Below are 13611 nucleotides of genomic sequence, written 5' to 3' on the forward strand. Positions count from 1 at the left end.
AGTATCTCTACCGGATGGGTTATTTTATTATCGACGGTATTTTGTACGTTTTCCTAGAATGTTTATTATGTAGACTTGAGAATATGTCATGTTGCAGCAGGCTGCTTTGTGGTAGCCGAATTTCCAGTATAACTATGTGCAGTTTGTATTTTGATAAAAATTACAAATATTTGTATTCAAAATACCCACTTTCTCGAATGTTATGAAAATAAAAACTAGAGCAATTTAGTTAAAGTGAAATATCTATACCCAACAGCTAAAGTTCTTATCTGGCATAATTTCTCCTAAATTAAACAATTTTATCATTGAATCTCTTCTGGTAAACAAACCCTTTGGAAAGAATAATTCACTCCAATTTAGGCACCGAACCAATGTTCTTTACTTATAACATCATAAATTCCACTACGTAACACTGATAAGCTGCTAAGAAAACTCAGCTGACCTAGTTTGATCTTATAATTAATTCGTATACGTATATAAGGGTTCGAAAAAGGTACCAGGGAAAAATATCGCCCATCTTGTAAACCTTCGCAATTGTTGTATTTTAAGTATAGAAGCGCCAAAACGTGATAAAAACTCATTTTTACCCTTTACTCTGTTGAAAACTAGGTCAAGTATACGTACAATAGGCTGAAGTTTTCTTTTGTCGATGAATGGGGAATCCAACTAAAAATATTCTACGAGTACTGCGCTATTCGTACGAATGTTTTATGAATGAAAAACGTACGTACAGTGCATATTGTTTAGGTTATTGACTGCAGCATTGTAAGTTGTAGTACAACACGAACAAGTATCTAATGCCACTAAACGCCACCGCCAATTGCTCGATTATGTCGTGCTTGTTTTTATTTATTTATTTATTTCTGAGACTGAGTAATTCTCCTTCATTGTGTACGAGGAAATGGTTAATTTGTATAACGATGCAGATGGTGTCCGTTTCAATTGTCTAAGAAATGTTGTCGTTTTCCGTGTTGTCGGATTAGTTGTATAGGGTGTTTAGAAATTGAGTTATATGAAATAGGTAAATCCGATGTAAAGGCTTGCTAAAGTTTTTATTGAATTTATGGTACATATTTCTTTTGCGTTTATGGAAATATTTTCCAGCATGTAAGCTATAAATCTGGTTTTTCCAATTTCAATGTTAGGTACTCAATTTATGTCATTTAGAAAAAAAGATTCACTTTTTTCTAAAAAAAAAAATTGAAAATTTCCCTCCAATTTTCCAATTTGAAAACATCATATTTTGGTAACTTTAGGAGACAGAGTTATGTCACCCAGATGGTATTTTGAAATGCTTCTGGCTACAGATGGAACCCACAGCTTCTCTATCATTAGATGTTGACTGTGTAGTGAGGCTTTTATATGGACTGCCGACGAAACTTTGCACGTGTTGTCAAATCATTTGCTCGTGTATGTTGATGTCGTCGGTAGCATTCCATTCATGTTGTAGGCTCGTGGTTTTAATTTCAAATGGCGAGAAATTTATTTAGCATCATTCAGCATTATTTGTTCACGTGTTGAATGATTTATATTGTACGTGTAGAACTAAAATAGAGCGCAGATAACCAAGTAATTTCTCGACGTGTGATTTATATTATGTTCGATTGAATTTTAAAGCTCTAATTTAAGTCTGCTCTGCTGCAAAATTGCCCAACTAGTTGTTTTTGGAAAGCACATAAATTGTTAAATTTTTATAAGATTGGGAAAAATTGATTTCACGTGGAAAATCTTGTAAGATTGTTTTGAAATATTTGGTCTGCTTTTCCAGTATAATATTAAAGTTGACAAAAATTTGTTCATCTAGAAATTTTCAATTTTCAAAAATTTTTCCAAAAATCGAATAAGTTATCAAGAAATATGAATCGCTAAAATTTTAGCTGTAGATAATAATTTGAAACATACGTTTTCTAAAAATTCAGTTTTTGCTGGCAAGGTGACACCTTAAAAAATTATTTTGTTAGAAAATACAGAACACTTAGGGTTTTAATTTGTGTCTGGACTTTGAAAAAAATCATAAAGATGTGGAATGCATCAGAGGTAATCTTATAGGGGAGGTGGGTTTGCATTTCAACTGACAGAAAATTTTTTGAACCGGTCAATAAAGGTTCGCCGAAAGAGCATAAAGAAATTCCAAACGCTTTGGTGGATTTCTCTAGTTTTGGTTAATTTTTGTTGAGAATTAAATTTGGACTAAAAATGAGAAAAATCGAAATTTTACCAAACTGATCGATAAAGCTGAAATTTTGTTGGGTTCGACCCATCAAACCGATTGTAAACGTTTTCGAACCGCGTTGAGCAGTTTTGGAGCCTCCAGAAAATTGAAAATTTAAATTTTCACAAAATCGTACTCAAAGAAGTTGGAAAGCTAAAATTCACTTTAGGTATACCTTAAATTCAACGTATTGAGTCGATTGGAAGTTATTTTCAATCGTTCTGAGGTCTCTAGATTTTCAAGAAGTGCCATAAAATTGTCCAAATCAACTTCAGCACGTATAAACGTAATTAGTGTTTGTTAGTGACCCAAATTGTCAGCTTTCAAAAATTTGCTGTAGGCTCCAGAACTGCTCAAAACAGTTTTGAAATCATTTCTGATAGATTTGGAATGAGTAAGGGGTCAGAATTAGGATACATGCCAAATTTCAGCTTTCCAAGTCTACTTGATAAAATTTGTGTTTTTCTCATTTTAACCCGAAGATTTTCAAAAATTAATCAAAAATCTGAAAATGCATTTAAGCGGCTGAAATTTTAGCTGGCAATGTGCTCAATTTTCTAAAAATTCCGAAGAAATTCCAGATTTTTTTGGAGGCGTCGATGTGTTTTTTTAAAAGCCCTTCAAAATTTTTAAAGCATTTTGCTTACTATCATGTAAGGAACTTATGATGCATCTTGAATTGAAATTTTGAAAATATGAACTGCTAATTGGGCGAATTGGTCTTTTTTTGAATTATTTACAATTTTTGAGCAAATAGCTTTTGGAAATTCCGTCTGATGACGAAAAGTTTCCATAATGAAATTTGTTCACTTTTCAACGCAGTTGTATACTATAATTATTATGCTTAATTTTCTCGATCTTTTTTTTTTAATTCTGAGATTTTTTTCAAATCATTTTTCATTCTTTTCAATGTTTTTCTATTTTTTTTTTTTTTTTTTGCAACATCGCTAATTGGAAGTTTTTTAAGTGGTGCGTAAAGTATCAACAATTTTCTGCTTGTTCACTCAATTCTGAAACAATCTATGTACATATAGTAAAAATATGACAAAGTCACGATTTTGAACTTTTGATTCATTTTGCTGAGGCAGACGTTATTGCATACCCTATAGATATTTTCCTTCAATGAACTACATAAGTATACATCAGGGAATGAAATACTTAGTTGATTTTAAACAGCACAAATCGCCAGGATTTAACGTTGAAACCTTCACGAAATACCTAAATAATAAATGTTAAGTGCACCATAATTGTAGATACCTATTACCTACTTCCTTAACTTTATATTTTGAAGAATTTTTCTTTTTCTCGTAACCCATTTTCTAAAATTATCCCTATTTCCGATCTATCAAACGATCATTACAACTTTACAGTCGGTATTAAGTAAATCAGAGACGTCGTTAATGTGTAATCGTTCTCGAATTGAGCAATAATTAAACGTTTGATTGGCCGATGTAGGTACCTACGTTAGTAATAAATTACCAATCATTAAATCATTATTAGGTACGGTCTGTACTTCTAATATTTAGCTACCTATACATACATTTTTATGACGTAAACCGACGAGACCAACGCGACGACGTTGCACTTTTCATAGGAAACCTTCGAAGTTCATTGTAACAAGATTGGTCTCTTAATCAATATACCTACCTAATCATACCAAATAAATTTTTTCAGTTCATTTTGGTGAAAGTTGTTTTTTTTTTTATTGTAGACTAACCTCGTTTTTATTCGTTTTTTTTTTCAGTGGTATACTGCGATTATACGGCTTCTGGGAGATCGTTGCATTTTATCGAAGATTATATTTTGAAGGAAGTGTTACCTTTGTACGCAAATACACATACGTCCTCGAATGTTACCGCGTTACAATCTAGTCTATACAGGTAGAGAAAAAAATTGATTTAGCATGTATCTGATTAATTATTTATAATGCTTGATGAAGCACTTCTGATGCTAAATTTTTTTAATGTGTGCAGACAAGAAGCTAGAGATATTATTAGAAGTGCGGTCCACGCTTCCGAAAGTGATGCTGTTGTATTCGCCGGTAATGGTTGCACGGATGCTTTGCAAAAGCTCATTCACGCTTTAGATTTAGAAAGAGCTCCGGTAGTTTTTGTCGGATCGAACGAACATCATTCGGTTCTACTACCGTGGAGAGAAATAGGTGCTAAGGTGAGTAATCCTAAAAGATTGGTCAAGGAAATGAATTCTTAAGGATGCTTCAGAATTGAGTTATGACTTCGCCAAATTTTTTGAAAATGCCCCTCAACTATAGGTTAAGTCACCTTTTATTTTTATGTAAGGGAGAGACTAGGAGGGACATCAAAGCTGGTCTCTGGATTTCGAAATGTAGTTTTTTGAAATCCTCTCATATTTCTCTCAGTTTTGAATAGATTGACTCGATTAAAATTTCATTTGAAAAAAAAAAAGTTAGAGTCCTGTAGATTTTTTGTACCTACTTCTATCGCTAGAGATTCATTTAAGCTCATTCGAGGTCAATGCCTGACACAGACAGTAAATTTTGAGCATCCCTTTGTTGGTAAATCTCCATTCAAGGACGGGGGTTGGAAAGAGGGGAAATATAAAATTCGATGTGTATCTCGAAACAAATAAAATCTTGGGGTTTTTAAGTAAATAGCTTTTATGTTTTTGAATTCGAAACAATTATACTATCCAGTGCCCATATGCTCCACATTATCCTTTCATACGACGACGACGTCAGACAATAAATCACGATGTTTTTCACGCCGAATGTTGTACATGTTAAGGCTTTAATGAACCGATAAATTACGATGTTTTTAACGGATTATTCGTGTAAAAGATAGCTCAACCGAAGAGAAATAACGAGAAAATGTTTACCTCTGGTTTGCCCTTCAATGACGTCGCAGAAATAGGTACCTACCTACCAATTTTTTCTGCCCGTCGAATAAATTCCTATAACGTCATTTTCATTAAGACCTTATTGAAAAAATTTTAATGAATTTTCCGATCAGAATGTCTAAAGGTAACACGTGCTCGAGAAAACATAATATCGGTTAATTTATTACCTATCAAAATGGATGGACGAATTTACAAACGGGCGTTAATTTTAAAAATAAATGTCATTATGAATTACCATACGCTCGAGTTAATTTACACAGGCAGATAGGCAGCACCACGATGTCGAGAATGTGGGTGTCTGCCGCGTGTTCGATGGTGGATTAAAAACGAATGTTTCATATCACTCTTTGTACAATTGTACATGTCGAAGATGTAGAGAAAAAAATCGCATTTTTTAAAATAGGTAAATTAGGTTAGGTTAATGGAGCGTATTCCCCAAGCTCAGGTGCCAAATTCGTTACGCAGCGTTGCAAATAAACAACGTCACACGTGCATTCCTTATACACAATTCCACGTAATCTAAATACGACTATACCTATTTGTTATGTTTACAGGTAATTAGAATAGCTGAAACTAAAGAAGGATTCTTGGATCTCATCGATTTAGAAAATAAACTTCAGAAAGAGAAACAATTATTGCTCAATGGAAACTCGCACGTACAATTTATCGGGTGTTTTTCGGCCACATCTAATATTACAGGCATTTTGGCCGACGATATTGCCACGACTGTTTTATTACATCAATATGGAGCATTATCATTTTGGGATTACGCTACGGCTGCTCCTTATGTACCTTTAGATATGAATCCCTTGCTTCCTGGTAATGATAAAGGAGTTCATAAAGATGCGATATTTTTTTCCGGCCATAAATTCGTCGGCGGGGTGCAGACTCCTGGTGAGTGAAATGACGTGAAAAATGATTCTTTAGAGAATTTTTATTTTTACGCGTGTATTTTTTACACGCAGCTTATTTTTTTGTGACATTTTTTTTAATGGAATTATTTTTCTATAGGGGTACTGGTCGCTAAAAAACAATTATTTAAAAGTGAGATGCTCGATAGAAGTGCTGATGGAGCTGTGTTGATAAACTCGAAGGAAAATCAGAGATATTTTCAGGTATTTTATTTTACTTTGTATAGTTACGTAAATCAAGTCGAAGGAAATAAGGTTACCCCCTTGTAAAATTATTTGTATTTATACCTGAAAAATTAGAATTGAATGGGTCATTGTATGGCAATTTGATTATTTTTAATCCTCGAGAACTTCTGCTTTTGTCTTTTTTCATTAAAAATTTCAAGAACTCGTTACTCTCCCGCTCCTCCTCCCACAACTGACGTTGATTGAAAGTAAAAAAAGGGTTTTTTTTTACTTCTTCCATTTTAGGGCTTCAAAATTATTGAAAGGTGCTGAATATTAGAGCAAAAATCGTTAATACACATAATTTTGAAAAAAAAACTACTGAAACTATCAAACATTCAAAAAAAATTTCAACTTATGTAGTATTGACGAAATTTTCAAGAAAATTTGTGATTTAATGTCACGAAAAATTTAAAAATGTGATAAAAAAGTCCATAAATTTTTCTTTTGGATTTCGAGATCAGTTTTGAAGTGAACTTCTCTTTAAATAGTTCTTTATTCATATTTTTTAATACAGTAGGTACCTATTTTATTTAGGTAAAATTTTTAGTTTTTCATTTCTTATAGTGAAAGGGACGTAGAAAGATAATAAATTAAATTTTTTTAATTTCGTTTGTTTTGATGATCAATTCTAGAAAATTCATTCGTTTTTTTGCAGAATATAGAAGTACGTGAAGAAAGCGGTAACACCGGATCGATTGTTGATTCGATTAGAATGGGACTTGCGGTGCATTTAAAACAAACTTTAGGACCGCCGAATATCATGTTAAGAGAACAGAAAATCACCAAGTGAGTTGAATTTTTCCTGAAATCTTATTAATGCGAACGAAGCCGAAATATTCATCTTGAAATTCTTTTCAAAATGTTTCTTCTGCTTTAGATGCACGATAGGTATTCCTTTTTCTGCAATTACCTGGCTTCATCTTGCTTGATTTGACTCAAGATTTTCTTATATTATTATTTTTCAATTTAAACCTTTTAGAAATTTTTCTCGAATAATCGAAGTCTATTGTTATAAGTTTTTTTTTTTGGAGAAAAATAACTTATCGCGAGTAAATTGATAAAATTGGTTTTTATTTACAGGACTGTGCTCTCATTCCTCAGAACAATTCCAGAAATAATATTACTCGGTAATGGATCTCGCTCGGTGAAAAGGTTACCGATATTTTCATTCGTAGTCAGACACCCACGCGGAGTTTTCCTTCATCATAATTTCATCTGCTCCGTTTTAAACGACGTGTTCGGAATACAAGCCAGAGGAGGGTGTGCCTGTGCTGGACCCTATGCTCACGATTTACTAGGTATTGACGATAAACTAGCCAGCGCCTACGAAGAGGTTTTATCCGAAGACGAGTAAGTAGGATGTGATGATCTCTGTTTCATCTTCTTCCTTCTCTCTATCTTTCCTCCGATATTTCTGTATATGATTTTTTAAATTGAATTTTTTATAGAACGAATAAGAATCGTGTTCAAAGTCCAGAAGAACAGCACTCTTGTTTCGAAATGTTAAGACCTGGATTTACGAGGATTTCGCTGCCATATTTCATGTCTGATGCGGAAGTCACGTTTGTATTAGAAGCTGTGAAAATGGTTGCCACCGAAGGATGGAAATTATTACCGCAGTACGTCTTATATCCGGAAATGGGCGAATGGAAACATCGCACTAATTTGGTAAGATCGAGTGATATAAATTTTATGGTATCCATGTCATAAAATACTTTAGAATGATGTGCCGATTTATTAACCGTTTCGTGTTGTAGGTGTTCCGAGAACGTAAATGGTTAAATTCGGTGCGATTTATTGATGGAAAAATGACTGCCAACGAGAGGAAAATCTCAGGACAGAGTCCATTTCCTCAAGATCCCTCTGATTGCTTGCATATGGCTAGAAATATATTCAACAAAGCTAGAAAAGTACGTTTCAGTCATATCTCAAGGTGTCAATAAGTTGGCCCCCTTCGATATTCTGATAATTGTTTATGCAAACGAACTATGTAATTTTGAACAGGCACTATAACATGTATTAAATAAATTGACGTATTTTGCAGATGGCTCATCGCTATCCCTTAGTCGATCAACGAGTAATGTTCGACGAAAAAGCAGACGAACTTCGATGGTTCATGTTACCCAGCGAAGCTCAAGATCTGTTACTCGGAAACTGCCAAAATGTCAAAACCAAGGTTCCTTTTTCACCCGGAGAGTACTGCGGTACTCGTAACAACAGTATTAGCGAAGACTCCACAGATTCGGCGACACCTTTGGTACCCTGCAGTATTTCTCCCTCATTAGACTTCGGTTCGAATTCATACTACACCAGACACAACAGTCTGACTTCCTTCGATTCATCTCCTCTGAAGAGAAGTTCGAGCTTCTTTGCTGAAAAATCGTGCTCTGATTGCGGCTGCTTGTCGCCTTTTCATTCTAAAATTAATAGAGAAGCGTCTCCTATGTCGAGAACTAGATGTTATAGTTTGGAATCGAATTCAGCCTCGCCTCCTAATAGACTGCTATCGTCCGTTGAAATAAATGGGCATTGTTCATGTGGTAGTCAGACTGATATTAGCGATGCCGAATCTGTATCCAAAGGTGAGATACGTTCTTTTTTATATGAGGCACTTTGATCGTAGTTTAACGCCTTCCTGAGATAATGCTGCAACCTGATGATCACATTTGTGTAGTTTGGGCTACTAGATTCTCAAATTGAAGGCTGTAAACTACGATTAAAGTATCCAGTTGATTTAACCAGAATAATGAATACTTGACTTTTGCATATGGTCATATTTCAGCTGATTTCAGCGATTTTAGCGATATGGGTATTACAACGCTGTTTCCTACTACTGAAAATGAAAATATAAAGGTAGATTTTCGCATTAGCAAGGCTATAGAATAATAAGATGGTTAATAATCTAGAATTTAATCTAAATTTTCTTCCCCAGGCCTATGTAAAAGGAGTAACCGAAGAATTAGCTTCTGAAATAAAGACTGAAATCAGGGAAGTAATCAACACTGTAGATAACGTATTGTCAGAAAGTATGGAAAATTTAGACGTGAACGGGATGTCCTACGATAAACGATTCAATACAGATTTCCGAAGAACTAGCTCGATTCCTATGTTAATTAAACCTGCCACTACAAATCATTATACGAAACCTGTTCATAGTTATAGCGATAGTGCAACGTATTGTAATCAGCCAATGTTCAACTATGGTATGGAAAACAGTCGACCCAATAGTGCTGGTAAAAAAATTAAAATTTTATACTTCGACTTGAGAGATAAGATAGTTTCTTCGAATAAAATTTTCAATCACCTATTTTAATTGTATAGGATTGCGAAAAAGATTATACAGCCAAGAAGGTAAATCATGCCCCGAAACCACAGCCGACATGAGCGATCAAGTAGCCGTTTACTTGGCTGAACTCACCTCTGAAATGGTCACAGAAATGAAATCCGAGTTACGCGAAATGGTGAACGCTGTCGATGAAATAATCTCGCCCTCAGTTAACGATAAAAACACCTATAGCGGTTTCGACTCCTCCAATTCCAGAAATCGAACCGTATCGGTGACTTTACAAGAAGAATGGGAAGATAGCGACGATAGTCATTCTCAAAACGAAGGCAGTTATAAAAGCTGCAAAACTGACGGTATGCATTTTTATCTCAAACCATTTTTTCATCGAATTTTTTTCTGATTAATTTATCATTTTGATTTTCCTGCAGCTCTCGAAGAAATGAAAGTAATCAAAAATAATAACAGCGATGCTCAATCCGAAGAGACCAAATCACTCACTAAAAGTGACAGTTCCAGTGACAGCGGCGTCGCTGAAGTTTGCCCCAAAGAATCTCCCTCCAAAGTATCCAAACGTAAGATTTCAGTTATCGCTCGCGAATCCAGATCGTCTCCTGATGTCAAAGAATATATTAAAGAAGCTGAAATTGAATTGAAAATCGAAAATAACGAAGAAGAGGAAAAGAAAGAGAAACCTTTTTGCATAGATCAGCGTAAGAGAAGCTTCGAAAGTGTTGCTCTTCAGCCTAAATGGCATTGCCCGCCGAAAACTGTTTGGAAACCTACTGTAGAGGTGTGTATAATATTATTGGTTATCTTAAGTCGAGATTTTGATAGTGTTATTTTATGGTAACGAGATAGGAGTGAAAATTGACCCCCTTTTCTGTTTCCCCCGTTTGGAGAAAATTCGTATTTTTAAGAATGAGTACGAAATGCATAGATTTTAAAAATTAAGTCAGGCATAAAAAATTAAGAATTTTTCAACTTAATGTGTCATAATTTTATTATTCTAGGCCATCAGAGAATTCGACATGATAAGAGAAGGCGACCGTATCCTGATTTGTTTATCCGGTGGCAAAGATTCGTTATCGTTATTACATACTTTACACCAATATCAGTATTATTCGCAATCATACGGCGTTACTTTTACATTCGGAGCTGTCACTGTTGATCCTGGAAGTCCTGCATATGATCCTCGCCCTTTAATACCCTATATGCATGCTCTAGGAGTTCATTATCTCTACGAGGAACACAGTAAGGATCAACATTAAAGCTGAATTATGCGTTTATTCTCTATTTTGTGTTCTCATGACTCCTTTTTCTCACAGAATTGTTGGAGAATTTGGATGAAACGAAATGCACCTCGTTATGCGGATTTTGCAACCGTTTGAAAAGAAGTCACTTGTATAAAGCTGCTCGAGAAAATAACTATAACGTGTTAGCTTTAGGACAACATCTGGATGATTCAGCCGAGAGTCTGTTAATGTCCACATTTCACGACGGTAGATTGAAATCGATGAAAGCTCATTATTATATCAGGTGAGATAAATTACACCGAATCATTATTTACCTACTTATATAATTTACGTGTGTGTGACCGCGCAATTGTAATCGCTTTCCTAAGCCGAATCTAAAACAAAACCAGTTTGAAAATAATTACCTACCTAAGTATAAATTCAGAAGGGTTGTTTTTTTTCATTATTTTTCATTTATCGAGTAATTTGCCAGATCATAAAGTGGTATGGTGTTAATAGCCATATAACTTTTTAGGAATGAAAACACAAAAGTGGAACTAGAAAACGAGAGCTGTTTGGCAATCGGAGGTTTTTTTGGGAATTGTTCGATCATCTGAATTGGACATCGTGAACTATGCACTAAAATGATGTTCACTTTGTAGACGTTTCTTGTTTAATTTAAACGGTGTATTGTTTTTTTTTCTAAATATGTATAGAGAACGCGATCTAAGAGTCATTCGTCCGTTTATTTATGTTCGAGAAAAACATCTGAGACAATTTGCTGAGAATCGTAAATTACCTGTGATTGCTGAAAATTGCCAGGTATATTTTGAGACACCGAAAGCCAGCTTGGTGAGTTGTTTTTTGATTTTTTTCACCTTACCATGGTCTTGACCTTCGGATATTGGAGGAAACTCATGCTGCTTTTTTGGCTTAGCGTACTAATTAACAACATTATTACATTGTAATTAGCACCTATCTTGGTGAATGGAAGATTTTCATGGGATAGCGTAATGTGTTTTGAGATATTGTTTGGGCTGTTTTTTTCATTTTTATTCATTTTTTAACGGGTTGTGTTTTGTTTTGTATTTGTCTGTGTCTCGTTAGTATTTCCTGTGTTATTGATTTATGTTTACCTTTTGCTTATTTTTTTTTCTTGATCAGGTAAGTACATATTTTCATTTTCGTTTCATTTGAAATGTAAGTCTAGTTGCTAATTTGTGATTGTGATCAGCTATTATAAAATAGGATTGGTTGCTTTTGAACTTTTATTCATATTTTTTCCTAAAAGATGCATTTTTTTTTTTGTATTTATAGTTTCATTACCTACTTTATAATTTAGCTTCGAACAAATCATTTAATAATTTTCGTCGGGTAATAAAATGCTAACACATTTTACTCTATGCACCTGCGCCATTTGCTTGATTAACCATCCTCCGTACAAAATATCCTACTATAGAACCACCAATTCATCGTACACTCCTAAATATACAAGATTATGCAACTAAACAAGCTCCATTTACAGGAAAGACACCGCACCAAGCAATTACTAGCCCAGCAAGAAATGTTGAACCCCAAACTGTTCACCAATTTGAAATCAGCTCTTCAGCCATTGATCAGTTTTAAAAACGTCGGCACGGAAGAGAACAGTTCCACTTTTAAGAAAAATAACAAAAAACAAACTCACAGCGATGAATCCGACTCCAATTATTGTGTCAGTTCGGATACAGAAGAAGACGAGCCGAACACTTGTTGAAATTTTTTTTCAGTACATAGACTGAATTATACCTATAAACTTATATACTTAGTAATTTATAATTTCGTATCGCTTAAGAAAAATTCGTCTAGTTTTATACCTACCTATTTTTCGATATCTCCTCTATACGCTTTTTATAAAATATTTATTTTAATAGCTTCATCGTTATATAAATGTTCAATGTTTTAAAACATTTTATGGCTTTGTACGTTCGTAAGAAGATAAAAATGATCCATGCCTATGAGTAGGTATGTGCATAAGTTAGAGAGTATTTTAAGCTTTTAAAAAAAGAAAAGAAAAGATAACCGAATGTATAATACGCTTGGAACGATTATATTTACTCGCAGAATTACGTATGTAGATATAAGTTTCGAGGGTATTTTTTTGATGTTGTGATATGATTTGTGATGAATCCTAAGGGCATATGATGTCTCGAACGAGTTAACTGAAGTTTAATTTTTTTTTTTTTGACATGAATTAAGATGGTATGTTGACGCATTCCAGTATTTTTGAGAATTTTTTTCTGCGACTGAAACGAGAAATTTGAACGATATGCTAGTCAAGATTTTCGTTTCGATTTACTTACTTTAATATTTAAGTTGAAGTAAAAAATTATAAATTGGAAAAATATTGCGCTTAAAAATTTTGATTTCTTTTTTACGCGATTGTATTTGAAAAAAAAAATTATTTTAAAGGAGTTTGAAAAATTTCATTTGTAAACATGGTTACTTTTCAAGTTACCTGAGAGTTTATATAGCAACTTTCGCTGTAATATTGATTAAGTTTTAATTATTGTTTCGCTTTGTTTGCCATAAAATGTGATATCTTTTTTATTTATTTTTCCCCCTTATTTAAAAAGCATTTTAGTATTTTTTTTTCTTTCGTTAGGCTAAATATGTTCACTTTTATTAAATAAATGTTGAGTTTAATTTGAGACGTGTTGTCTATTAATCGATGAAAACATGACTTGAACGTATAAAAATGCGAATTTTTTGCATTTTTGGCGAAAATAGAATATTACGAATCAGCAATTTTCATTTCAGAACGAGAATCGTTTGCTCGTATGACATTTTATCGACTTGAAGAAAGTATATCAAAAATAAAAAAAT

The 13611-nt window shown here is 33.7% G+C and overlaps 1 protein-coding gene across 2 annotated transcripts in view; it reads left to right on the forward strand.

Moving 5' to 3' along the window:
* LOC135835380 (uncharacterized) overlaps positions 1-13436 on the forward strand; it is a 39065-nt gene extending 25629 nt beyond the window's left edge. The window contains exons 2-18 of one of the 2 annotated variants that reach the window (XM_065349615.1): positions 3957-4092; positions 4186-4381; positions 5644-5983; positions 6101-6204; positions 6884-7014; positions 7309-7578; positions 7677-7896; positions 7986-8138; positions 8273-8810; positions 9011-9081; positions 9161-9461; positions 9550-9867; positions 9943-10304; positions 10525-10765; positions 10840-11050; positions 11463-11598; positions 12272-13436. In XM_065349615.1, coding sequence (XP_065205687.1) covers positions 3957-4092; positions 4186-4381; positions 5644-5983; positions 6101-6204; positions 6884-7014; positions 7309-7578; positions 7677-7896; positions 7986-8138; positions 8273-8810; positions 9011-9081; positions 9161-9461; positions 9550-9867; positions 9943-10304; positions 10525-10765; positions 10840-11050; positions 11463-11598; positions 12272-12502 — 3959 coding nt within the window. In that variant the 3' untranslated portion in view covers positions 12503-13436. Of the gene's footprint in view, positions 1-3956; positions 4093-4185; positions 4382-5643; positions 5984-6100; positions 6205-6883; positions 7015-7308; positions 7579-7676; positions 7897-7985; positions 8139-8272; positions 8811-9010; positions 9082-9160; positions 9462-9549; positions 9868-9942; positions 10305-10524; positions 10766-10839; positions 11051-11281; positions 11599-12271 lie in introns of those variants that run through there. The other variant, XM_065349616.1, reaches the window with a different exon arrangement.
* The last annotated feature ends 175 nt before the right edge of the window (positions 13437-13611 follow it).

The sequence above is a fragment of the Planococcus citri genome, chromosome 2 (assembly GCF_950023065.1).
Source record: "Planococcus citri chromosome 2, ihPlaCitr1.1, whole genome shotgun sequence".
Taxonomy (NCBI): Eukaryota; Metazoa; Arthropoda; class Insecta; order Hemiptera; family Pseudococcidae; genus Planococcus; species Planococcus citri.